The 25,035-nt window shown below is 35.1% G+C and overlaps 1 protein-coding gene across 5 annotated transcripts in view; it reads left to right on the top strand.

Moving 5' to 3' along the window:
• Positions 1-25,035, top strand: part of SASH1 (SAM and SH3 domain containing 1) — a 378,674-nt gene that overhangs the window by 253,829 nt on the left and 99,810 nt on the right. For all 5 annotated transcript variants that reach the window (XM_031968401.1, XM_031968398.1, XM_031968403.1 and 2 more), the window contains exons 3-4: positions 9,534-9,584; positions 9,712-9,761. In XM_031968401.1, coding sequence (XP_031824261.1) covers positions 9,534-9,584; positions 9,712-9,761 — 101 coding nt within the window. The remainder of the gene's footprint in view (positions 1-9,533; positions 9,585-9,711; positions 9,762-25,035) is intronic.

Below are 25,035 nucleotides of genomic sequence, written 5' to 3'. Positions count from 1 at the left end.
TTTTTATCTTGCTAGTTTCTATCTAGTTTTCCAGCCTGCTGAAATAATTTTGATATTCTGTTATCTATTTGTTTTAATTTGTTTCATCTGAAAACTTGATACTCGTGCCTTCTAGGTTTTCATCCAAAACTTGATAAAAAATATATATATTGAACAAATAGGGCCAATCTTGTGACAGGCCACCAGTGTTCCTTTTAGTTTTATCCTGAGTTGTTATAATTTTTGGTACAACTGTTCACTTAGCTTTGAATCCACCAAATGATACAGTCATCCACTCCTTATTTCTCCCTCTTGCCCTTGAAAACATCCTAAGAACATTGATCATGTGTTGCTGCATAGAAGTAGATGAGAGTACATGTTACTTCCTTGATTGTTACCCTAAAAACACTTTACCAAAAAAAAAAAAATATAGGTTTTCACATGCTCTTAATAAAGTATATTCTTAAATCTTTCCTATAGTTATAATGATGGCTAGCATTAATGTAACACTTTGCAAAGCATATTATATATGTTATCTCATTTGGTTCTCACAATCAACCCTATGAAGTAGTTGCTATTAGTACCCCCATTTTACAGATGAAGAAACTGAGGCTAAATGACTTGCCCAAGATTATACAACTAGTGAACATTTAGGTTGGATGTGAGCTCACATCTTCTAGATTTCAGACTTAGGCAGCTAGATGACACAATGGATAAATAACTATCAGAAAAGATATAAGATAATAGAAAGAACATTAGTTTTACTCAGAAATTCCAGGTGCTTTTCAGAGCTGTATTACCAGCTTTTTGGCCCTGGGTAATTCACTTGAAGTCTTTGTGTGATTATTTTAGTGATGGAGTAGACAGTCAAATAATCTTTATTCTACTTATTTTATAGGGTTGCTCTGAGGATCAAATGAAAAGGCTTTTAAAACCATAAAGTACTATATACATATAAAGTATCAGGGTTAACTCAGATTTGTTAGTGGTAAATGTAATGATCACAAGCTTATATGCTTCTAGACAGCTCAAATTCATTTGAAAGTATTTTGTAATTCAAAACAAAATACTATCACCATAAGTCGTACAAATGTTACATTATTGAAGACTTTAGAGTGGCTGTATGATGCGTCTCATTGCTAACCATATCTGAAATTAACCTGTAAGAATAACGATTTTTCCATATAAAAGATAAAAGTAATGGAGCAAAATGATGCAGTTACTCTATTCTCATACAAAAGTGAAATAACCAGGGCCACAGAATTTATTCTAACTAAAGGGACTACAGATTTGCTAATCAGCTTAATCCCTTATATATTTATGAGGCTATAAAAATAAAAACAATAACAATTTACATTTATAGTAGCATAGTAGATAGATCATTGTACATGGGATGAAGCCTCAGTTGCTCCAACTGTAATGTGGGATTATTACAACTACAACCTGTTAGCATTGTTATGAGAATCAAATCAAATAATATTTATAAAGTGCTTATTATAGTGCTTGGCACATAACAAGTACTTAATAAATGCTTTTTTCTTCTATTCTTCCTTACAGAATCCTTTCAGGTTTATAAAGTGCTTTCCTCACACTGGCTGTTTGCCTACTCACCTCAATGAAATGGCCATTGGGAAAAAATGGCCATCTAAAAAAATGTAATGTCTAACTTAAAAAGAATTTGCTTATTTCTCCAGTCCTCCTCCTCCTCCTTTTCCTTATTCTCCTCCTTTTCCCCTTCCTTCTCCTTCACCTTCTCCTTCCCTTCTTCCTTCTTCACCTTCTCCTTCCCCCCTGTTTCGTCTCCCTTTTTCCTTCTTTTTCTGATATTTGAATATTTGCTAATTCTCTGAATATAATCTAAAAATATTCCTCAAGTACCAAGTTCTTCTGCCTTATAAATTTGGTATCCTATCATATAATTCAAAACTCAACAGACCCAGCAGCACTGTTATTCAATGAGCAAATTTCCCTATTAATGTTCCTTGAAAAGATTAAGGCATCAGTTTCCTGAATTTTGAGGTTAGGGTTAGGAATATGCATTTTTATTATTGTTGTTGTTTTAAATGGGAGGAGTTCATCACATAAATCTTTCTGAAGTTTTTATAGACATAAAAGCAGGAGAAATATAAAGTTCTTTGTTGACATTGCTCATTTCTTGTTTACTTTTACTTTTTAAAAGGTTTTTCTTATTTTCCAAGATGAGGTCTTCATTGAATCAAAATTTTTATTTATTTATCCCTATGCTCAAATTTTATGAATCAAAATGCTGGGAAAAGAGAATTTAGCTAAATATGAATTAATTTATATTTATTGAATGTATATTTTTTTTATCGTGAAATAGATATTGTAGGTCCGAAATCTCTATTTTGACTTGTTTGCAACGTACTGGTGGAGTTGGAAGGAATATATGAATTTAAGGACAAAAAGGGATGAGATTGCCAATTGAATTATACAGTTGACTTTCAATAGAAAAATTTAGAAAGTGAACTTTAAACAATTTTTTTCTTAGAAGTAGGATTTTTTAAATTGGGAAGAGGTAATTAACAAATAATTTTTTTCTCCCATCCTATCCTCAAATGGAGAGTAGAAGGGAGAGAAAAACAAAAACTTTGTAAAAAACATACAGTCAAGGAAAACAAGTTGACACATTAACTGTATCAAGAACCTTTTTGCTTTGTAGAGTGGGTAGCATGTTTCATCATTGGTTCAGTCATGGTTGAACATTAAATTGATCAGAATTCTTGAGTCCTTCAAAATTATTTCTTTATAATTTTGTCATTATGTAAACTGTTCTGTTTATGCTCACTTCATTCTGCATCAGTTTATGCAAGTCTCAATGGATTTTTGTTGTTTTTGAAACCATACCTTTTCTTAGGATACTATAGTATTCCATTATTTTCATATGCAACAATCTGTTCAGCTATTCCCCAAATGAAGCAAGGAGCTTCAAGAGATTATGTAAATCATAAATGATGGATAGGATTTAGATAGGCAGAAGGTGGAACAAACATGTAGATGGGTAGAATACATAACCAAGAATAGTTGTTTGTCCTTCGTTTTTGAAGAGTATCAGTAACATCATGGGTAGTTTTATGACAGGCATAAATTGGACTTAAGTGAGACAGAGTGGCACAAAATTGTCAGCCTCACTCTTTCTTTCTGAGTCATCAAAATCCAGTAGCAATACAAAAGTCAGGACAACTGGTTATGACTTGGAATGCATTGTATGGCCTTGGTATCTTAGATGTCTGATCAAGCTCTAAGCTCTCCAAAGCACCTACTTCAGCTACCTTCACGTCCATTGGGAAAAAAATATTTTTATTTGCCCATTCTGACAGGGGAAGTCTTCACATGCTTGGGGTAGCCATTTCCCTAACTCACTGATAGATCTGAGGCTTGTTGGTTAACCTCAACTTGGGTTCGCCATTTGCCAAGATGGTTTTATTGGGTTGTAGCCATTACACATACTACAGCTTCTTAGAGCTATAGGTGAGAGTTACATAACAGGTGAACACTAAAAGTGAATGAACAGCCTTGAAAAGCTCAGAAAGCCCTCATATCAGAGGTGTCAGTCCTCTCTGAAAGATCTCATAAACCCCAAAATTAAGAGTAGAAAAAAAACCCCAAAAGCATAAAGTATACTAAGGAAGATACTGAATATATCAATTTGGCTGGGATGGAGAGTAAAATCTAAAAAAAAAAAATTAGTTGGGTCTAGATTATCTAGTACTTGAATATCTTGTCTTGGAGTTTAAATTTTATCTCTTAGGCAATGGTTTTTGAATAGGGAAGTGGAAAAATTTATGTTTTAGGAAGATTCATCTAGAAACAGTGTACAGTACAAATTAAATAAGGAACACTTGATCTTATACTAGGTTGGCAGCAAATGAGAAGAAAAAGTTTTTTTTTTTTTTTTTTTTTTAAAAAGAGAAAATTCAAAGGAAGGTGTTAATTTCTTGGTTAGCAGTTTACTTTGGGGATCAAAACATGAGTCATAGATCATAAAGATAGAAAGGGTCCTTATATATTATCTGTCCAAAGAATTTAAATGATTTATCCAAAAACCCACAGCTTGACAGGGCTGGAACTGATATTTACTGGCCAGGAGAAAGAGCATTGGGTCTATTGGTAGATGAGTTGGATTCATTCCCATCTCTGACATTGCCTAGGGGATATTAGGTAAGTGTAGAGCATATAAACTACGAGCCTCAGCCAGGATTTGATTTGGAGAGATTCAGAGGGCAGAGAAGGCAAGTGAGAGCTCAAGCTCTCAGAACCAAGGAGGGAGGTAGGGCTCTAAGAAACTAGCCGAGCCCCAAGTGAAGGAAATAGGACTTTGAAAGAGACAATAAAGGATTTGGACTTTAATACCTGGCTACTCTTGTGGTGATTACTGAACTGAAAAAGAGGCTGCTTCCAGAGACCCCAAGAAAACTGAAACAGAACATTACAATCAACAATCCACTTTTTCTATATCCATTGCAGCACTTGTCATTTTTCCCTTCTATCATTTTAACCCATTTGATAGATCTGAATTGGTATCTGAGTTATTTTAACTTAAATTCTCTAATTTATTGTTGATTAGAGAAATGTTTTACATAACTATATAAAACTTTTATTCTAAAAATTGCCTGTTCATTCCTTTTGACCATCTGTCAATTGAAGAGTGGCTCATATCCTTAGAAATCTGAGAAAGTTCTATATATTTGAAATACGATGTCTTGTGATGAAGAGAGCCATATACACCCAGAGAGAAAACTGTGGCAACTGAGCATGAATCATAACATAGGATTTTAACTCTTTTTGTTGTTTGCTTGCATTTTGTTTTCTTTCTCATTTTTTCCCTTTTTGATATGATTTTTGTGTATGTGTGTGCAGCATGATAATTGTAGAAATATATATAGAGAAGAATTACACATGTTCAACATATATTGGATTACTTGCCATCTAGGGGAAGGGGGAGGGGAAAGGGGAAAATTTGAAACAAGGTTTTTCAAGGGTCAGTGTTGAAAAATTATACATGCATATGTTTTGAAAATAAAAAAGCTTTAATTTAAAAAAAACAATTAGAAAAAAAAAGAAATACAAAGCCTTTATTGGAGAAACTGTCTATTATTTCCTTTCTCATTGTTTTCCTTTCCTTATTTTAACTACATTGGTTTTTAATTTAATGTAATTGGAATTATCCATTTTATATCTAATAATTATCTTTCTCTTTGTCTCTTTCTGTCTCATTTATTCATAAATTCTTCTCCTATCCATAAGTCTGATAGGTAATATGTGCTTATGTTCTTATATCTTCCTTTATATTTAGCTCATCTATCCATTTTGATTTTATCTTGGTACATGGTATAAGATAATGGTCTATATCTAGTTTCTGCCAGACTGCTTTCCATTTTTTTCCCAACAATTTTTGCCAAATAATGAATTCTTTAGTGAGATAGCTTTCTTGATCCTCCTGTTAGGTCTTTACATTGTACATGAAATGTAAAAATTCTCACAATGTGCTCATGTTCAAATACTACCACAGAATGTATTGCATTACTACAAATAAAGTTTTTTGTTTCTTTTTTAATACCTGTGATTTTGAATTACTTATACATCTTTTCTTGATATAGATAACTGAGAATCAATTGCTACTTAGTCTTCCTATATCCAGATAGTATATCTATCCTTTTTTATCTGCAAGGCAATAGATCCATAAAAGAAAGGGAAATATTAAGTAAGAAATAATGATGTTGGAAACATATATTTAATTTTTTGGAAGGGATGGTTTTCTTTTTTTAAAATAGTATTTCATTTTTCCAAATACATACAAAGACAGTTTTCAATATTCACCTTCGCAAAACCTTGTGTTCAAAATTTTTCTTCCTCTCCTCCTCCCCCTCCCCTTTCCCCAAAACAGCAAGCAATTTGATATAGATTAAACATGTAATTCTTCTAAATGTATTTCCATATTCATCACACTCTGCAAGAAAAATCACATTAAAAAAAAAAAGTGAGGGAAAAAAACCAAGCAGACAATGATAACAAAAAAGGTGAAAATACTATGCATTGATCCACCTTTAATCTCATTAGTTCTCTCTTTGGATGCTGATGGCATTTTTCATCAAAAATCTATTGGAATTGCCTTGAATCATGTCATTATTGAAAAAAGCCAAGTCCATCACAGTTGATCAGCCTATAATCTTGTTGCTGTGTACAATATTCTCTTGGTTCTGCTCATTTCACTTAACTTCCATTCATGTAAGTCTTTCTAGGCTTAATAGAATATATTTAAAGTAGATTTGTCTTTTTTTGTTTTTAATGATTTAATATTAATTACTCTGTAAATTATCCACACAGAAAATCTTTTATCTCCTTATACCTAATACTAGAGAATTCATCATTGTAGCTTCTTAAAATCAGTAAGAGTCAGATGAGAGTCATCATAGTATGGTGGATAATACAGTTTTGCAAAATTTGGTGTTGGCCTCCCATGTTCCTTCTAGCTTCAGATCTCTGATCCTGGGACCTTACATGACACTCCTTTAATACATTCATCATGTATTATTAGGTATTTTATTTATCTATGTATGTGTTTGATTTTATTAGAGTTCAAATTATATGAAGTCAATAGACTTTGTAGTATTCTTCTCCTCTGCTCTCCACTGCATAGCATAGGACTCTGTCTATGCACTAAATAAATCCTTAACAAATATTTCTTGAATTGGATCGACTTCATTTAAATATTTAATTCCAGCAGCAATTTCCCCAAAGAAATAGATAAGGTCATAGATTATAGGAAGAGAGAACTAGAATTAGAAAGGCTTAAAAATTGGCTGATCATACCCCTTTGTTTTACAGATGAGGAAAATGAGGCTGAGAGAAATGAGTTATATGATGTCACAGTGGGAAAAAAATAATAGTAAGCATTTCAAAATTTAGCACAGTTTTGCTGAGTGGATGCATTTGAATTTTTAACTCAATGTACGCAGACTTCAGTTTCAACATAAAAAAGTCTTGCTCTGTCTTTGTTTCACATCCTCCTTCCTCTAGAAGAGAAAAGTTGGCTTTGAAATAAGTTGATAGGTACCTGGTGTCCTTCCTTCCTTTGGGCTTTTAGGTCAATAGAAGATTTTATTCCCACTGCCTCTACGGCTGAAAAACTCATTTGGCTTCTAATAATGGTAGCAGTAAGGAAGGGAGGGAGGTGGAATCTTAAAAAAAAGTGGAAACCAAGTAGGCGGGAAGAATTGGTTTTCCAGAACCATAATCCTTCCCCAAGGCTTTGATTTTGACTCTGGTATATTTGCAGAGGCAAACGATTGATTTTTACCTATAAATGACTTTAATTAGTTGCTGAGCAGCTCTATTTTTATCTTTCAGCCTGTGACCTGGATATAGCTATATTTGTAGCACTGGAGCACTTTTTATAGAAGCTTTTCTTCTTTCTCTCTTAGTGTTTTTTTTCCTAATGCATCTAGAAAATGCTAACATTTTGGGACACATGGTCTCTAGAAATGGACCCCGAGTTTATAGAGAATGGATTTTGTGTCATCATTTCCAGTTATTTCTGGCAGTTTTGATAAATTTGTTTAACCTCTACTGAAATAGAATCTATCATTCAAAATATGTGCTGAGCACCATATTGATTCCTTTTATTTTCTACTAAAATTCTTCAGATTAAAGGTCATCCACAGGTTCCCTTTATTGATGTGTTAAACTAAGAATGTAGTTACTCCACCCTGCCCCTATGAAAGGAATTAATGTTATATTTTCCTAAGGCCACTTTTCACAATATGGGGTAAAAAGATTTTTAAAATATTTCTTGGTCATCTCATTTTTAGATCAAAGAATAGTTTCACTGGATCAGTAGAATCTAAAGTTATAATGTCAAATTCATAGCATCAGAGGTTTAGAGTCAGAAGAGTCCCCAGAAGCCATCTAGGCCAATTCCTTCATTTTACAGGTACAGAAACCGAAGTGTTTTTTTCTTTTTTTTCACTTTTTATTTATTTATTTATTTATTTTATTATAGTAACTTTTTATTGACAGAATCCATGCCAGGGTAATTTTTTTTTTTACAACATTATCCCTTGCACTCACTTCTGTTGCGATTTTTCCCTCCCACCCTCCACCCCCTCCCCTAGATGGCAAGCAGTCCCTATATATGTTGAATATGTTCTAGTATATCCTAGATACAATGTATGTGTGCAGATCCAAACAGTTTTCTTATTGCACAGGGAGAATTGGATTCAGAAGGTAGAAATAACCCGGGAAGAAAAACAAAAATGCAAACAGTTTACATTCATTTCCCAGTGTTTTTTCTTTGGGTGTAGCTGCTTCTGTCCATCATTGATCAATTGAAACTGAATTAGGTCTCTTTGTCAAAGAAATCCACTTCCATCAGATTACATCTTCATACAGTATCGTTGTTGACGTATATAATGATCTCTTGGTTCTGCTCATTTCACTTAGCATCAGTTCATGTAATTTGTAGAAACCGAAGTTCAGGGAAATTCATTATTTTTTCTTTGGTTCTCTAGTAAATTATCTATATTCTCATCTGATAACTTTATACTTCATTTGTCTGACCTTTACATAGTAGATAGTGATATTTTTCTTTGAATGATCTTTTATACAATTGCTTTGTCTTAGAAGCATGCTTAGATCATGGAATCATCAAATATTTGATTCCCTTGTATGTCAGTCTAGTTTCACATAAAAATTCACAGCTAGCCAGAGAGAGCTATCAGGAGAGCCTAGATTTAGGGACAGACCTATTGATTGTGATGTTCAGCATTCTTTACAATTTCCATAGAATAGGAAGCTTTCTAACTTAGATCATTGATGCAATAGGTTTTAGGAATCATCTCATGTAATGCTCATTTCCCAAATGAAGAAAGAGATCCAGGAAAGTTATGGTCAAATGTCCATAGTCAAAGTGGTAGGTCTAGTGATCATTCAAGCACACCCAAGGCATCTTCTTATTTAAATTGTTTAGAAAGATTTTTTTTTTTTTATTACTGTGAGTTTTTGACCCCAATGCCATCATTCTGAGTTCTCTGAATTTAAGAACTTTCAAATATAACTTGAGTGTGTGTATATATATATATACATATATATATATATATATATATATATATATATATATATATATATATATATAAACAAAGCAGATAGATGCAAATGAATCTGTAATAAATTCAATGTCCTGATACAGTACAATCTGATCCAGAGAGTTCTGCAAACCTGTCATTTAAGTCTCTGTGTTTCTCAAAATGTTAGTCTGTTTCAATGTATTCTGCAAAGATTATATTTCTTTGCCTTCTTAGTTTTCTCAGCATTGGTAAGTAGAGCAATTTGGGCTTCTGACCCTTTTCGATAAGGTCAGTCAGAGGTCTCACAGAGTACATTAGGTTTTCAAGAACTTCTGTTGATCATTCCCTTCTCCTCCCACTCTACTCTAACCTTTCCCCAAACCCTTCCCATTCCTCCCTGCTTTTCTATTTGCCATTCTGTTGTATGCCACGTTTGGATGTCTCACTAAACCCGCATCTGTTCTGTTTTAGGAGAAACCTGATGCCAGCCCCACGTCACTACAGCTGCGATCCCAGATTGAAGTAAGCACAGTGACTTTAATCAGCTATTTTTGTTTCTGCTTTTTTTTTTTCCAATTTGATATTCTGCACAAGTCAGATGAAGCCTTCTGCTCTGCCTGTACTTACAGACATGAATCTTCTCTTATAGGAATCGCTTGGATTCAGTAGCACGCTATCAACCCCAGAGACGGAGAGAAAGTAAGTTTCCTTCCCTCCTTCTCCCCCTTTTCCCATTTCCCTGAGGAAAAAAAATCACAAATAGGTGCTTTTTGCTGAAATCAGTTTTATTTTTTGCATTTCCACACTGGAAATCTTTTTTGGTGAAAATGGAATTGACTATGATGTGTATGTATGTGATAGATGTTAATATAAAGTTCTTCACTCACTTATGGGAGTATGTTTGTGTATCAGGCTGATGTAGTTAAAAGTATATTTTTTTATTCAAGTATATCTGTCTAAAGATTCTAGCCAGGGTATGGATTTCACACTTTGTTGAATCTCAACTCCTCCAAAAGATTTGGGAATAAATTCACAAAAATGGAAAAGCAGATAAGTCTTCTTAAATAATTTTACCTTATGTAGCTACCTCAATGTCACCCCCATTAAAGAAATTAACTTTGTATTGTTGTGATGAATTTTGTGGTATAGTAGTACTAAAAAAAATAACAGCAACAAAACTGAACCCCAATTTAACCTTATTCTAAAATTCAATTTTATAAACATTTTATAAACATTTGTAATGTGTAGATGACAATAAAGTAAATGTGGATAGGAGCTTAGTAACCTTTTCTACTAAAAATATTTTTACTTTTATAAATTTTCCATTTTAACTTGGGATCTATAATTCCTATTCTCAACATAAGTAATTATAGGTTATATTTCATATTTCTAGTAATACTATTATGTACCTTGGTGGGAGCAGAGTGAGGAGGGGCATTTTTCATTAAGTTACCTTCTATCTCTATTTTTCTTCTTTCATAATTACTCTACAATGTTCGGTGTATGAATGTTTTTAGGTAAAGCAGCCTCCAAATTAAAAAAACAAAAACAAACAAACAAAAAAAACTACACATCTGAGTCTCCAAACAGTGTCATGTTGGCAGAGAGCCATTTGGATTCTTTCATGCCGAGAGAAGCATATAAGTGGTTTAGAAACAAAGTATTTTAGGAATGAAAAGCCCATGTTGAAAGAGTGTGTGTGTGCTTTACAGGGCAGCTCAGGCTTAATCCAGCCACGTGTGTGTGTTCCTGGCACAGAGACAGTTCTGTGTCAAGAAAGCTTGCAAGGACAGAAAAGGCTGCATGTTAGCCTTTTGAAGATCTAATTCAAGGCTAAAATATATTAAAAATCATGGTTGTTGTGGAGCCATTTTTTAGCCATGTCTGACTCTTTCTGACCCTATTTGGGGTTTTCTTGGCATTGAACTAGAATGGTTTGCCATTTCCTTCTTCAGATAAGGAAACTGAGGCAAACAGAATTAAGTTACTTGCTCAGAGTCACACAACTTGTAAATACCTGAGACTCAGATTTGAACTCAGGAAGATGAATCGTCTATCCACTCTGCCACTTAGAACCATAGAAAAAAAGAGGTCTATACTCATCTTAGGTGAATAAAGATAAGTACAAATGAAATTTGAGCTTCTTTCCATTTTTATTTTGTAGCATTTTTACTGCATCTTTTAGAGGTGAAGAAAATGGAGATTATGAAGAAGCATTGAACAACTGTTCAATTTCTTCCAAGCTGGATAAGATTTTTATTATTGATTAAGGCCTTATCCTAACATACTTATTAACCTCCCCAAATCCTTCAAACAACAACTAGTATGTTTACCCTTGGTCCCCAGAGGAAGTGACTCACTTGGGCTAATCCAAGAGTGGGTTTGGATGTTTTTCCCACCCCACAATTGTGGGCAATCATTCTTTCCTTGTTTATGTCCTCTTCCTTAGTGAAACTGTGGCATGGATCTTGTGGCTAGAAAGGAGACTGACAGCCTCCTCAAAGATTACCAACAATTTTAGATGACATGCACATTTTTTGATAGTCCCATTTTTTCATAATCCTAGCATTTTCTCCTTGCTTTTCCAAATCAGATTCTTAAACTATTGTGTTGTTTCTGGGCACTTGGGGGGAAAAAAAAATCATCTCATTTTGTCTTTCCTGATTCCCAATTTAATATATTGGTATGTATCTAGATTGTGACATTTATGGTAACTAAAAATTCCATTAGACATAGATAGGATCTTTAAAAGAAATGAAATATTATCCTGATATCCCGGATTAGTCTAGTATAGTAAATGTAGCTGTCTAAATCCCACTTTTTTCTTCCTTTTTTAAATAAACATAAACTATTATGTAACATGGAGTAGTTTTCAATGCAAACCATTCTCATTCAAGAAGTGGTTTGCTTTGATTCTGAATCAGTTTGAATACCAGTCTTGTAGGATTTGGTTGTTACACACACACACACACACACACACACCACCCCCACCACCACCCCCACCCCCACCCCCACCCCCACCCCCCAGTATCTTTAAATGAAAGCAAGAGGAGAAAATACAGGGACTGAGAATGCATATTAAATTAGCAAAGGGACAACTGGCATCCTGGTTGTTTTTCTTAAACAGAACTTAATTTTGAGGTCAGCTTTACTATTTAGTGGCCAAAGTTTTTAAATTAAATATTGGAAGTTTCATGTAGCAAGTAATTTTAGCAACCAAATTCCAGGTCAGACAGAAAATGACTATCACACTGCTTCCTTCCACAAGTACCAAGCAAGAACTTCTCATTTCCCATCTCCCTCTTGATGATATTCCCTGTCCATTCTTCATCAGCTCCCCTATACCCATTTGCTATTTTTTCTCTTTCTTCTTCCTCTCTTTCCTCATCAAAACCCGCCCTCATGAAAAAAATCTCTTAAAAAAACCATTCATTATAGACATGTGACAAATAACAACTTTTAAGTGTTACTTTCTGCTATGCTATTTTCATTTTTTAAAAAATTACTTTGAATATCTTAATTTTTTTAAACATGATTTCTCCCTCCTGCTACATGTTGGTAAGAATTCTTGGTAATTTGCTGTAGCCAATCTTCTTGCTGATGGATCTTCAAATTTAGCGGAACTGGTTCTCAGCTGATAGATTCACAATCCATTCCTAAGCCCTTACTGGAAGCCTTCCTAGTTTAGTAAAGAGCTTGCCAAAGCTGGTGCTTTCATAAAGTGTACCCACCTAGAATCCAGTATAATTGCCACACCACTGTGAAGCATCAGAGTAGACCTTCAGTAAGGGGTTTATGCCCTAATAGAAATCAAAACCTTCACAGGAATCATAGGATTTAGAGCTGGGCCAGGTCTTAGAAATTTAATTTAATACAACACCATTTCAGGAAGGGATTTAAGTGTTTTAATCAGGGTCACACAGGTGAGTAAGTAACACAGCAAAGTTGAGGGTATAAAACTCTAAGTGGTAGCCTGTAGAGAAGTTTTTTTTGTTTTTGTTTTTTTTGGTTCATTTGTTTATTTGTTGTTGTTTGTTTGGGTTTTTTTGGTGAGCATTGCAGAAGTCAAGCATACATTGACATGACATATATATAAAAGGTCTGCCTCAGACTTTTTGCTTTGCCTGCTCCTAATAAGAAAACAAGCTTTTTGTCTAGGGGTGGGGTGTGGGGGTGGGAGTGGAGAGTCAACTGTCATTGATTAGATTTTTTGGTTAATGTCATTTGTTTTGTTACATATTGTTGTGGCCTCCTATTCCTCCCTCCCCTTGTTTCTATAGTTACAGAAAATGTGTATTTGTCAAGTCAGCAAATACCAAGTGCCAGCTTTGCCAGGTATAGTGTTAACTGCCAAAGAAACATAAAAAAAAAGTTTGTCTTGTCAAGAAGCTCACAGACAAATGCAGAGCGGCAGTAAGAGACTGCATGCGAACAACTAAGTACAATGAAGGTATATACTGGATGAAATGGAGATAATTTCAGAGGGGAGGCACTAAGATTAACACACTAAGAAGAGAAGCTAGATTCTGTTTGGTTCCAGAGGACAGAACTGGGAAGAGTGAGTGGAAGTCTTAGGTACTTGTCTGAGGTAAGGTGAAGCTTCCTACCAATTAGAGCCCTGCAAAGGTGAAATAGCTTGGCTCGAGGAGGGTGGCTATCCTTCTTCCTGAAGATCCTCATTGTTAAGTCCAAACTAGCTCCTTGGAGCTCATGTAGAGATTGAATGACCATTATTGTTTATGCGATAGAGAGTATTCACAATCTTGTGTAGATTAGCAGAGATAGCCTCTGACATCCTTGCCAGCTCAAAGATTCTGTGATTCTGTATACTTTTTTTTTTGGGGGGGGTGGGGGGGAATCAACTTTAGGTAGGTATTCAAGGCAGCTGGATGACACAATGAATAGAATACAGGGCCTGGAATCCGAAAGACCTGAGTTTTCAAATCTGTCCTCAAACACTGTCCCTTTTTGTCTCAGTTTCCTCATCTATAAAATGGACTGGAGAAAGAAATGGCAAACCACTCCAGTATCTTTGTCAGGAAAACCCCAAATGGGGTCATGAAAATTCAGGCACAAGTGAATCCACTGGAGAACAAAGCTAGGTATTAGTTGGATCAAAGGTTTTGGAATTGGAAACTTAGAAATCATTCATCTAGTCATCAGCTCTTTCAAATACATTTATAGAAGAACATGTATTTGCTAAGGAAAATGTCCTTTTTCTAGAGGAGAGGGGAGACAGGGAAAATATTTTTTTGAGTGTCAGAAATTGCACTTTCATTTTAAATTGCAGTTTAAAGGGGTAGCTTGACAATTGAATTAAACTTCAAATAATACAATCTTATAGCAACATATCATTATGCTTTATTATCTGAGAGATAAAATGAAGTTGAGCATGTCTATTTATCTCCAGATAAAAATCTAGAGATAACTTTTATTTGTTATAAGAATTGAAATTCAGGATTTTAGAAAAAGAAAGACTAAGTCTTTATAGGACAAAAACCTCCACCATGAAGAAACAGTTTGTTTATGAGTTTTTAATTATGCATATGGTGATTTTAGAGACATCTTACATTTATCGCCATTAATTAAAAAGCAATAATTAAAGTCCAAGGTTTATTAGTTCTTATGGTAATGGGAAATAGTGTCCACTCATCCAAACAAGCTTCAATGACTTTTCCTCCCTGAATTTTCAATGACTATTCTCAATTATTCATACTAAGGGATAATGGACTAAAATACATGGGGAACATCCAAAATTCTTCAAAATCTTTATTTATTAGTGGTTTTTCTTTTCCCTCCATTAAGCTTCTCATCAAAACTTCAAATGTACGATGTGAGTTTTCTCATCTTTTCCTTTCCTTTATATATCCTTCTAAAAAGTTATGTCTAGCATAGGATAAGGAGGCAGATGAGAACTCAAAATGAATAATTAGGCACTGAACAATAATGAGTTACCTCTTGTATATTTTGGAATCACACATACAATATTTCCTTTGCAATGGCAATGGTAGAGTATAAGATCACTGAGTGCAGAGAATATTTTCTTTTTGTCTGTGTATCCCCAGTACCTAGCATAGTATATGAAAGAAAATAAGCCTTCAATAAGTAATTGATGAATTAAATTAAGTTGAAATAAATAAAATATAGTTAAGAAGTATTGTTTTTTTTTTTTTAACCAAGCCATAGTTTCCTTTTTCAAATTATATTAAATTTAAACAGATTTCATGTGGAATGCTGATAGATTAGCAAGGTGGTATAGTGAATACAACATTGGACTTTAAAGGTGGAAGATCTCAGTCCAAATCCTATTTTACACTTATTACCTATGTGACCATGGACCAGTCACTTAAACACACCCACACACATTCTCATTCTTCCTCTCTCTTTTTCTCTCTCTCTCTGTCTCTCTCTCTCTCTCTCTCTCTCCCTTCTTTCCCTCCCCGCCCCCCTTTCACACACAGACACATGGAGTATAATACTTCATAGGTGAGAATCCAATGAGATAACTTCTTTAAAAATACTTAGAAAACTATAAAGCAATATATAATTGCTAGCTGTTATGTAAAGGTTGTTATTGTTGTTTTGAATATGACTGCAAGCCCTACAGTCTCTTGGAAATGTGTGTGTATAAACTGGGTTGCCTCTTAAAACTGGTAGAAAGAAAGGTCTACTTCTTATTATTTCCCATTAATTGGCCTCTATTTTCCCATCTTTCTCAACCCAGCAGTAAAGTTGAAACCCTGAGCTTCCTCTTTGGAAAGTTGTTTGAAGAACAATTCAAGTTTCTGTGTTGCTTAACATTTATTAGGCATTTCCCTCTAGTAGCATAATTATTATTATTTCTATTTTATAAAAGAGGGAGCTACATTACAGAGAAATGAAAACTTGTTTAGGGTCAAACATCTGATAAATTTTAGCTTCAGGATCTGAACTCACGTTTTCTCAGAGACTTTTCATGTTTTCATTAAACTACCAAAACATAATCTAAAGAAAAATGATGATATTTAATGGCTGGATAAATAGACTACATGCCAGAAGTTCTAAAGTCTATGTTTAGGTTCTGAAGTCTATTTTCCTATATCCATAAGTTTCCTTATCCATTAAAAAATTGATTACCTGAATTTTGTCCTATGCCAATTGTATTGGCATCAAATAATAGCTCTAGTCAACATCACTTTTTATTTAATTTTATTTTTGAATGATAGTTGTATTATAAATACACGTAAAGATGATTTTTGACAATAATTTAAAAAAATTTTTCTGAGTTCCAAATTTTCTCCCTTCCCTCCTCTCCTCTGCTGTAAAACAGAAAGCAATAGCTACATATATGCAACCCACATGCTATTTATCAAGATTTTAAAAAACATGAAGGTGATTAAAAGTTGTATTTTTAAAAGTACAAACTACTTCTGTTGAACATAATTTCTTTCATTATGACTGTGAAAAATTGGGCTTTGAATTCAATTAAATGCTGCCCATGGTATTACTGGATATATAGGAAGCTACTTCTGCTGTTTTTAACATGGTGCTGCCTTTCACTGATAATGTAATATTTACATAAGTGTTCTTTCTCTAAGGTCACCACTTGCTGATGAGACAGAAGGAGGGTAGGACAGACCAGGATGTAGGGAGAGAGGACGCTCCAGTCCAATTATTGTAAATCTGTAACAATGCAAACACACTTGGCTCTCTGGCTGATATTTCCCCTGTGCAAGCAGGTTGGCCTCAGTGACAGTCTGAGAAGCTCTGCATTTTTTGCCAGGATATCCAGGTCAAACCTAATCCCATAAACTGAGCCTGCTGTATCCTGTCTCCCATCCTGTTTGTCACAAGGATGTTGGAAGGGAGTGAGAAATCATTTTGTTCCAGTGAGGGCAGTGAGTTTGTGTATATGTGTATATAATTTCTATCTAATCAAGAATCCTCTGTACTTATTTGATAAGGGTGTGCCTTTAGGATCTTTGAGTATTATAGCAAAAAGAAAAGGGGTCTAGGACAATCATGTGACTGGATTCTAGTCTTAGTATTACTACCAATTAACTCTGTTATCTTTGACCAAACATTTTCTCTCTGTGGGTCACATTTCCTCATTGATAAAATAAGAGGATCAGACTAGATAAGCTTTTAGTATTTACTCCAGCTATTAGATTCTGTGATTCACTGCAGTGTGACCTAGATCAAGACAAGGGGAAAACTGGTTCTTGAGTCCAAAGATCTGCTCTTGAATTTTGGCCTTACTACTGTGAGATCTTGGGTAAGTTACTTAACCCATCTGACTCTTAGTTTCCTCATCTGTAAAATGAAGGGACTGGTCTAGATGATCTTCAAAATTCCTTCTATTTCTGAAGTCTCAAAATCCATTTTGCCATTTGGCATTTGATTAGCATTTGCAGCAGCAAGTGGCAGTGATGAAGTTGGTTGCCTCTCATGTTAATGAGTCAGGGAGCACATCTTTTTACTCATATCGTTGAATTTTGCTTGGAGAAAAATTCTTTCTTGGTCATTTGGAATAGAATTAAATAATTGCAAGATAATGGATTATCCAAAAGAAGGTAGAAAAGCACATGATGAGTGTGAGTGGCCTAAAGATGTATTAGTAGAAATTTCATTGTGACAGTTATCTTGAAAGAGATGGGTGATTAATTATGGAAGTGAACTGTCTTAAGAGCCAAAGAATAGTCGTTGGGCACCCCATATGCTCTGTTGGGAGCTATACAAATTAAAGTGTTAGAGCCAGGTCTCTAGTATGTTGGATCGGCAGTTCTGTGGGAGGACATATATGAAAGAGTTTCATTGAAGGGAGTACCCACAGCTATGAAATCTCATTTCTGTTGAAGTAATTGTAAGATCATTGAAAAGAAACCATTTTCTTATGAGCTATTTGTTTCTGTTCTGATGCCATCATAGAGCTGACTAACACAATCCTGATATGTTTAATATAAATTATTCAGGAAACACACACACAGTGAGAGAGAGAGAGAGAGAGAGAGAGAGAGAGAGAGAGAGAGAGAGAGAGAGAGAGTGAGAGAAAGTGAGTTACGTGTATATATGTACATGTGTGTGTTCTCCATCATGTTTAATATCTGAAGGGCTCAACATTCCTGATCACAAGGGCTCAGTAGTCTGAGCAGCTGTGAGCTAGAATCCTCTATTTCAGCTGTTCCTAAGTTAACACACTATTGCAGTAAGCTATATCTGTTTTGTAAGTCACCAGCTGACCTACTCATAGCTGCAGCCCATATGCCTGGGCTATGCCATTGGCCTATAACAAGGAGTACTCATCACTGTCATGACTTCTGCAGAATAAGGAGTTGCCTTGCAGGTTGAGCTACTGTAACTTCTTATTCTCTCCCTGGCATTAGATAAAAGCAGAGCATTAGACAAAATTGGGGAAATGACCTAGAAACTTTTTTTTTTTTTTTTTTTTACACTGTCTCCTATCCCACCCCATCATTACGCAAAAGCTTCCCTGAAAGCAAACCTCAAACAGTTCTGAGCTAACAAACTGAACTTCTGAAAGCTACTGGCAGAGAGATACAAAGACAGATAGAGTAGAGACACCTGTGGAGAAGATAGCAGACATCAGAAATGGAAAAAGCTTTGCTTAGGTTCTAGAGAAAGCTGTACTCATTCCTTCTTTCTCTAAATAAACTATTTCTCCTCTGGCTATTGCAAAATCTCCTGGCTAATTCAAGTCAATATTATTGTTAGCCAAGTTTTAACTTAGTAATTTTTGTTGAAAATTTTCAGCTTTTTTTTTTTTTTTTTTTTTTTTAAAGCAAGGGCATGAGTCAAAAAGAAAGCTGTATTTTAACAGTAATTTTTGTTGAATTTTTCAGCTTTCTTTCTTTTTTTTTTCTTTCTTTGTTTCTATCTTTCTGTCTGTCTTTCATCTTTTTCACTTTCTTTCTGTCTTTCTTTCTCTTTCTTTCTGTCTTTGTTCCTTTCTTCTCCTCCCCCCTCCTCTCTCTTTCTCTCCCATTTCTTTTGGAAAGGTATAGGAGTAGAAAAGTAAGTGATGTTCTAGAGGACACTCAGAATTGTCTACCTGGTCTCTAAGATGCTCCTCCACTGGCTATCAGCAATAATATCTATTTGAATCAATGCATGGTAAAAATGATATAGAAAGACACCAAGGGAATGATCTCCAAAGTTAGCCCTTAAAGCAAAAGTCCCAGCAACACTCAGAGTGAAAAGACTTAGAAATTGTAGGCAACTTCACCATTGTGGTGACTCATATCTTATCATAGATGATCCAACAACTTACTCTTCTTGGGTTCCCAAATCATCTGTGATAGGTGATGATGAACTCTTCTGTAGTAAAATGAGCATTAATGGCCAGAGAATGTGGAGCAACCAGAGGACAAGACATAAGCACAACCAGCAGAAAAATGAAAAAGAACTTGGAATGACCCAAGTGATGATTACATACAGAGCAGCCTGATAACAATTTAACAAGATCTTAAAAGTATGTCTTTAAAAAAAAGATCAAGAAGGGTGTTTTAACTTTCAAGATTTTCACAGCATTTATAATCAAAATTCACCATCATCTGTGCCTGAGGAATCAAGGGAGCACCACAAAAGTGGGTATGACACTGTGTTCAGTTAGTTGTTAGAGCCTAGATTCACAGGAAGCCAAATTATTCATGCTGCCTGACAGAAAGCATCTCCCTAAGAGAAATAGGGCAGGAAACTCCCACAATAATACTCACAATGGAGCAGGCAGCCGGCTAACCTCATTCTCCAGCATGTGATGAGCCGGACCAATGTGAGTCCCTGAGGCAGCTGGGGGAAGGGTCCTCCCTGCTAATAATATGCCGAGGGCAGAGTCAGATGTGCTAAGCCAGAGTTATCTCAGTTGCTATGTGTGAGAGTGATATATGTGTATATATGGAGCAGGGGCAAGGCCCTGGGAATATACAGACTCCCATGGCTGCCTGAGATTGGTTCTTGGCTGGGGAAAGAGCATTTAGCTTTCTTAGAGGCTGTTTGACACCAATATTCCCTCTTACTCCTTGGAGCAGCTGAAGCAAAGAAAGCCTCTGCTACTTCTGCTCCTATATATCTCTTTTCTGGTTCAACTAGGCTCCAACAGTGCCAGCAGCTAACATGGCCATCCCTGTTTGGATGATGTTGAATGAGAACCGGTGTTTGTTTCCACTGAGAAAGTTTTGACCTGCTTAAAGAGCCATCACTATGGAAACGTAATGAGGAGATAATTGAATGGAGCCTCTTTTCCTCCCATCTCCCCCCTCTGTCTTTCCCCCATTCTCAAGCTGATGCCAGTAAGGTCAGGGCCTTTGCAGCCCTGCCTTCCCTTTGGGCTCATGCAAATTTGATAAGAATACTAAAGGCCCATTTTCTTCCCTGTGCCAACTTCTGTTGAGATAAATTATCCCATGTTCATCCTGTAACAGTTATAGTGGCAGGCAGTTTTCACACCAATTATGGAACTGGGTCCTGCATCAGGCATACAGATAACCAAATGGCCTTCCAAAGGAGCATGCAAATTTTTTTTTTATTGCTTCATTCAGAGCTTTGCAACTGAGCAGCATTTTCATGTATAAAAAGCCTTCCCCGAATTCATTGTACACATGCAGTAAATTCTGGAGAGAGATAGAAAAAAGAGGGTTTTCAACTCTATTTGTAGGATAACTCAAGACCATTTAAAAATGTAAACAATGTTCTTAAAAAAGCCCAGCAATGAATGCATAGCCTTTAAAAGGCCATGCAAAACCCCTATTGACTAAGTTGTACTTTTGGGCTTTAGGATAAGGTTTAACATCTTAAATGACTTTTTTAGAATGCCCATGATCATTAAAACCAAATCTGATTACATTTCCACTCCTCATGTATGGCAATAGATTCATAGTATTTCAGAAATAAAGGGAGCATGTTATCCTTTAATAGGAGTTAAGAACTAGTCCTAAATTTGTATGCAGATAGGAACTTTTTTTTACTATTTGTGTCTTTAAAAATTGCTTGAAGGTCCTGAGTTTTAAGTGATTTGTCCAGGCTCACATAATCACCATGTGTCGGAAATAGCACTTGAACCCAGCTCTTCCTGGGTTTGAGGATACCTCATTACCCATGTGGTATGCTGCAGTATCTTATAAAATCTTTAGTGTGCACATAAGGAAAAAACAAAACAAAACAATATGATTACCTGAATTCAAAACTGAAATACATGAAGACCTGGGCTAAGATCATCAGAGCTAAGGCATAAAATACTTTAAAAAATTTTTCTGAAGCTTCGGTTCTTCCTTTATACAAGAAAACAGCCAAATTCTGTAGTGTGGTTTCCATTGCATTCTACATGGTAGAATAGTTTTCTCCATAGTCACCAATGATTTATTAATTTCATAATCCAATAATCCTTTCTCAATTCTTAGCTTCTTTGATTTTCTGAAATATAAGTGATCACCATACCTTCTGGATAACTTTCCTCTTAAGGTACATGATGATACTTTTCTTGGTTCTCCTAACTTGGTCTCTTTGGTTTATCCTCTTCTTTCTTCTCCCCAAATATGGGTGTTACCCCATGCACTGTTCTCTCTTTTTTCTATTTATATTAATCTACATTGCTATCTCATATATCCCTATGACTTTTTCATCTACATGCTATGGATGTCCAAATTACATCTGAGCTGATCTCTCCTGAATTCCACTCTGCTAAACATCTTCAAGGGGATGTCTCATGGGTGCCTAAAATTAAACATTTTCAAAACCGATCTTGTCATCTTCTTCCTAAAACATTTCCCCTCTCCCAACTTCCTTATTTCCATTGAAGACATGATTTCCCAAATCTTTTTTCTCTAATTAAATAGCAATTACTATACCAATGTCTTCTAAAATCTTTTTCTAGTGTCATATTGACACCTGAAGGTATTATATGTTGTCAGGGGCTTTGCCAGTACAACACAAACACTGTCAGGCACTACTAAGCTAAGTAGGCCCCAAGTACAAATGAAGTAGTCAATATCATCTGAAAATTTGCTAAATAAGTCAAAAGACGTTTATCATCAGGTTGGCTGCAAGGTTATGATTTTTTTTGGGGGAGGGCACATTAGTTCTCAAAATCCATCTCCTATATAGAGGCTGGGATTTTCATCTGCTAAAGAAGTAACTACTCTGACAACAGAGCAGTTTCTTTAAGTATTGAAGAAGAAACGAAGATCATGTTTAAAACAGTTCTTGTTTCCTCTTCTTAGACCCATAAAGAAACCCATATATCCCAAGAGAAGACAACTACAACCCACAGTTAGGAAATGGGAAAGTCACCGGGACGGGTTTGGAAACTTTGTAAGATGACTACAGTAGGCCATAAATTTGACTTTCCCCACCCTGTCTGAGTCTACACCCACGGATCTCTCCAGCTGTGTGTTAATGTAATTCTTAGAGGTGTATTTCTAATGAAGCTATATATCAGAGCATAGCAAAACCAAGGGGTCTATGAGGGAAATAATGTCATTTGGCTGCCTTTCAGACATGCAGCTCTCTTATACTTCTGCCAAGTGTCACTGCATCATTAACTTTCAGTACAAGTTATCAGGCTATGAATGAAAGAACACAAATCACTTTCAATGCCCATTTGTGAAGGAGTTTCAGATTCGACAAATGTTACAGCAACACAGTTGGTATATCAAATTTGTGGTCCATCCAGTGATCCCATAGAATCAACCCACCATATGTCTAGAAATTGAACTATCTTTTTACTGACCATCATGAGAAGTTTGAAAGTCCAGAAGTGTCTACTGTTATGTGATAGGAGAGTCACCATTTTTCTTCAGTGAAATATTTCTGGTTTGTTATTTCAGCAATTCCAGCTTCTACTACTTATCCTACTTTAGGATACCAAACAGTTCTTCACCGTCTCCAATGATCAATGAACAAAAAATTAAAAAGTTTTTAGTATAACAGAGAAAATGATAGCAATAATTGATATGTATATGGATAAGGACTGAACCCATGATTTCATAGGTTTAAAGAACTATTGGTTGATTTAACTTTCTCTGGATCAGCAGTCTTCTCTGCAACTTAGAGCTAGAGATAGTTATCTTGAACTTGTTCATTCATTTCAGTCATGTCTGACTCTGGGGTTTTCTTGGGCCAAGATAATTGAGTTAATAAAGTGGTGTTTACCATTTTCTGAAAACTGAGGTAAACAGGGATAAGTGACTTGCTCAGAGTCACATAGTTAATAGATATCTAAGACCAGATTTTAACTCAGTAAGAGAAGTGTTCTTGACTGCAGGCCCAGTACCCTATTCCCTGCACTGCCTACCTGCCCTTGAGCACTGAGAATTTAAGTGACATGCTCAGGGCCACACAATCAACATATATCAAATGTGGGATAACATATATTTAGCAGAGTGAGTCCTTCAATGGTAACTCCAAAATCTAAGAATAACATCCGTGAATAAATCCCTCTAGCAAGTTAATCCTCTGGTGAAGTACTATGAGGGAATATGGATGAGAACAGCATAGGTTAAAGAAAAAATAGATGGATTGTGATGTATACTAATGAAAAGAATCTGTGTGTTCACAGATCTGCAGAATCTTAGCACTGAAAGATACTTCAGGGACCAACCCATACCAATCCCCTATATAATTTATCCAATAAATTGCCATTCTAGCCTTGACTCAAAGATATCTAGTGAGAAGAATTCCATTTCCCCCTGAGGTAGCCCTTTTGACTTTGGGATAGTTCTAATCATTAGAAAGTTTTCTTTTAAAAAAAAATCAATATTTTATTTTTCCAAATACATGTAAAGATAGTTATCAGCATTCATTTTTGTAAGTTTTTGTGTTCAATTTTTTCTCCCTCCTTCCCTTTCCTTCCCCTCCCCAATACAGCAGGTAATCTGGGATAGGTTAAATATATGTAATTCTTTTAAGCCTATTTCCATATTTGTCATGTTGTACAAGAAAAATTAAACCAAAAGGGGAAAGACTGTTGGGAAAGAAAGAAACAAACAAGGTGAAAATACTATGCTTCAATTCATATTCAGTCCCCAAAGTTCTCTTTGAATGCAAATGGCATTTTCCATTCCAAGTCTAATGGAATTGCCTTGAATTACCACATTGGTGAGAAGAGCCAAGTCCATCACAGTTGATTATTACATAATCTTGTGGTTACTGTGTATAATATTAGAAAGTTTTATTGACATCAAGCTTTAATTTGCTTCTTTGTATCTTCTATCCATTGATCTTAATTCTGCTCTCTAGGTCTGAGGAGAACAAGTCCAATCCCTATCCCATTGTGACAACCTTTTAAAGATTTGAAAGCAATTGTCAGCTTCCCTTCTATCCTTCTCCCAATCAAGTATTTTCTTCTCCAGGTTAAATATCCTTACAAATTATCCTTATATGGCATAATTTAGGGGCTCTTTACCATCCTGGTCATTCTCTTTTAGAATTTTTGCTGATGAGTCCCCTTCCTAAAATGTGCCACTTGAAACTGAGTACAATATTCCATATATGGGTTACTGTTGAATATTGAAATTGCTTTCTTAGATTTTACATTTCTATTTCTTAATTTTAAAAATGTAAGGAATATCTAAAATGATTTAGATGTAGTCCTACAAAGAGAATATGAGCAGGACTAATCATTTCCTAATCTTATGTAGTCATTTTTTTTTTTTTAAAAGGGACAGAGGTTTAAAAATGTCTCTAAGACATGATTGAAAATGCTAACTTTGATTTTAAGAATTTTTTTGCCAATTCGTGTGTGTGTGTGTGTATGACTGAATACACACTTATATATGTGCATATTCATGTTATATGAAGATATTTTTCTTTAAATTGGTATTCTTTAAAATGAATTTTAATTGATATCTTTTGTTTATCAATTACATTTCTTCCAGTATCCATCCACCTCCAGAGAACCATAACAAAGAATTTTTTTTAATGAAAAAAAGGAAGAAGAGAAAAATAATTCGACAAAACTATCAGTACATTGAAAAAAATTTAA

The sequence above is a fragment of the Sarcophilus harrisii genome, chromosome 4, assembly GCF_902635505.1.
Source record: "Sarcophilus harrisii chromosome 4, mSarHar1.11, whole genome shotgun sequence".
Classification (NCBI taxonomy): Eukaryota; Metazoa; Chordata; class Mammalia; order Dasyuromorphia; family Dasyuridae; genus Sarcophilus; species Sarcophilus harrisii.
The sequence above is the reverse complement of the archived record's forward strand: the minus strand, read 5'-3'. Positions and strand labels throughout refer to the sequence as shown.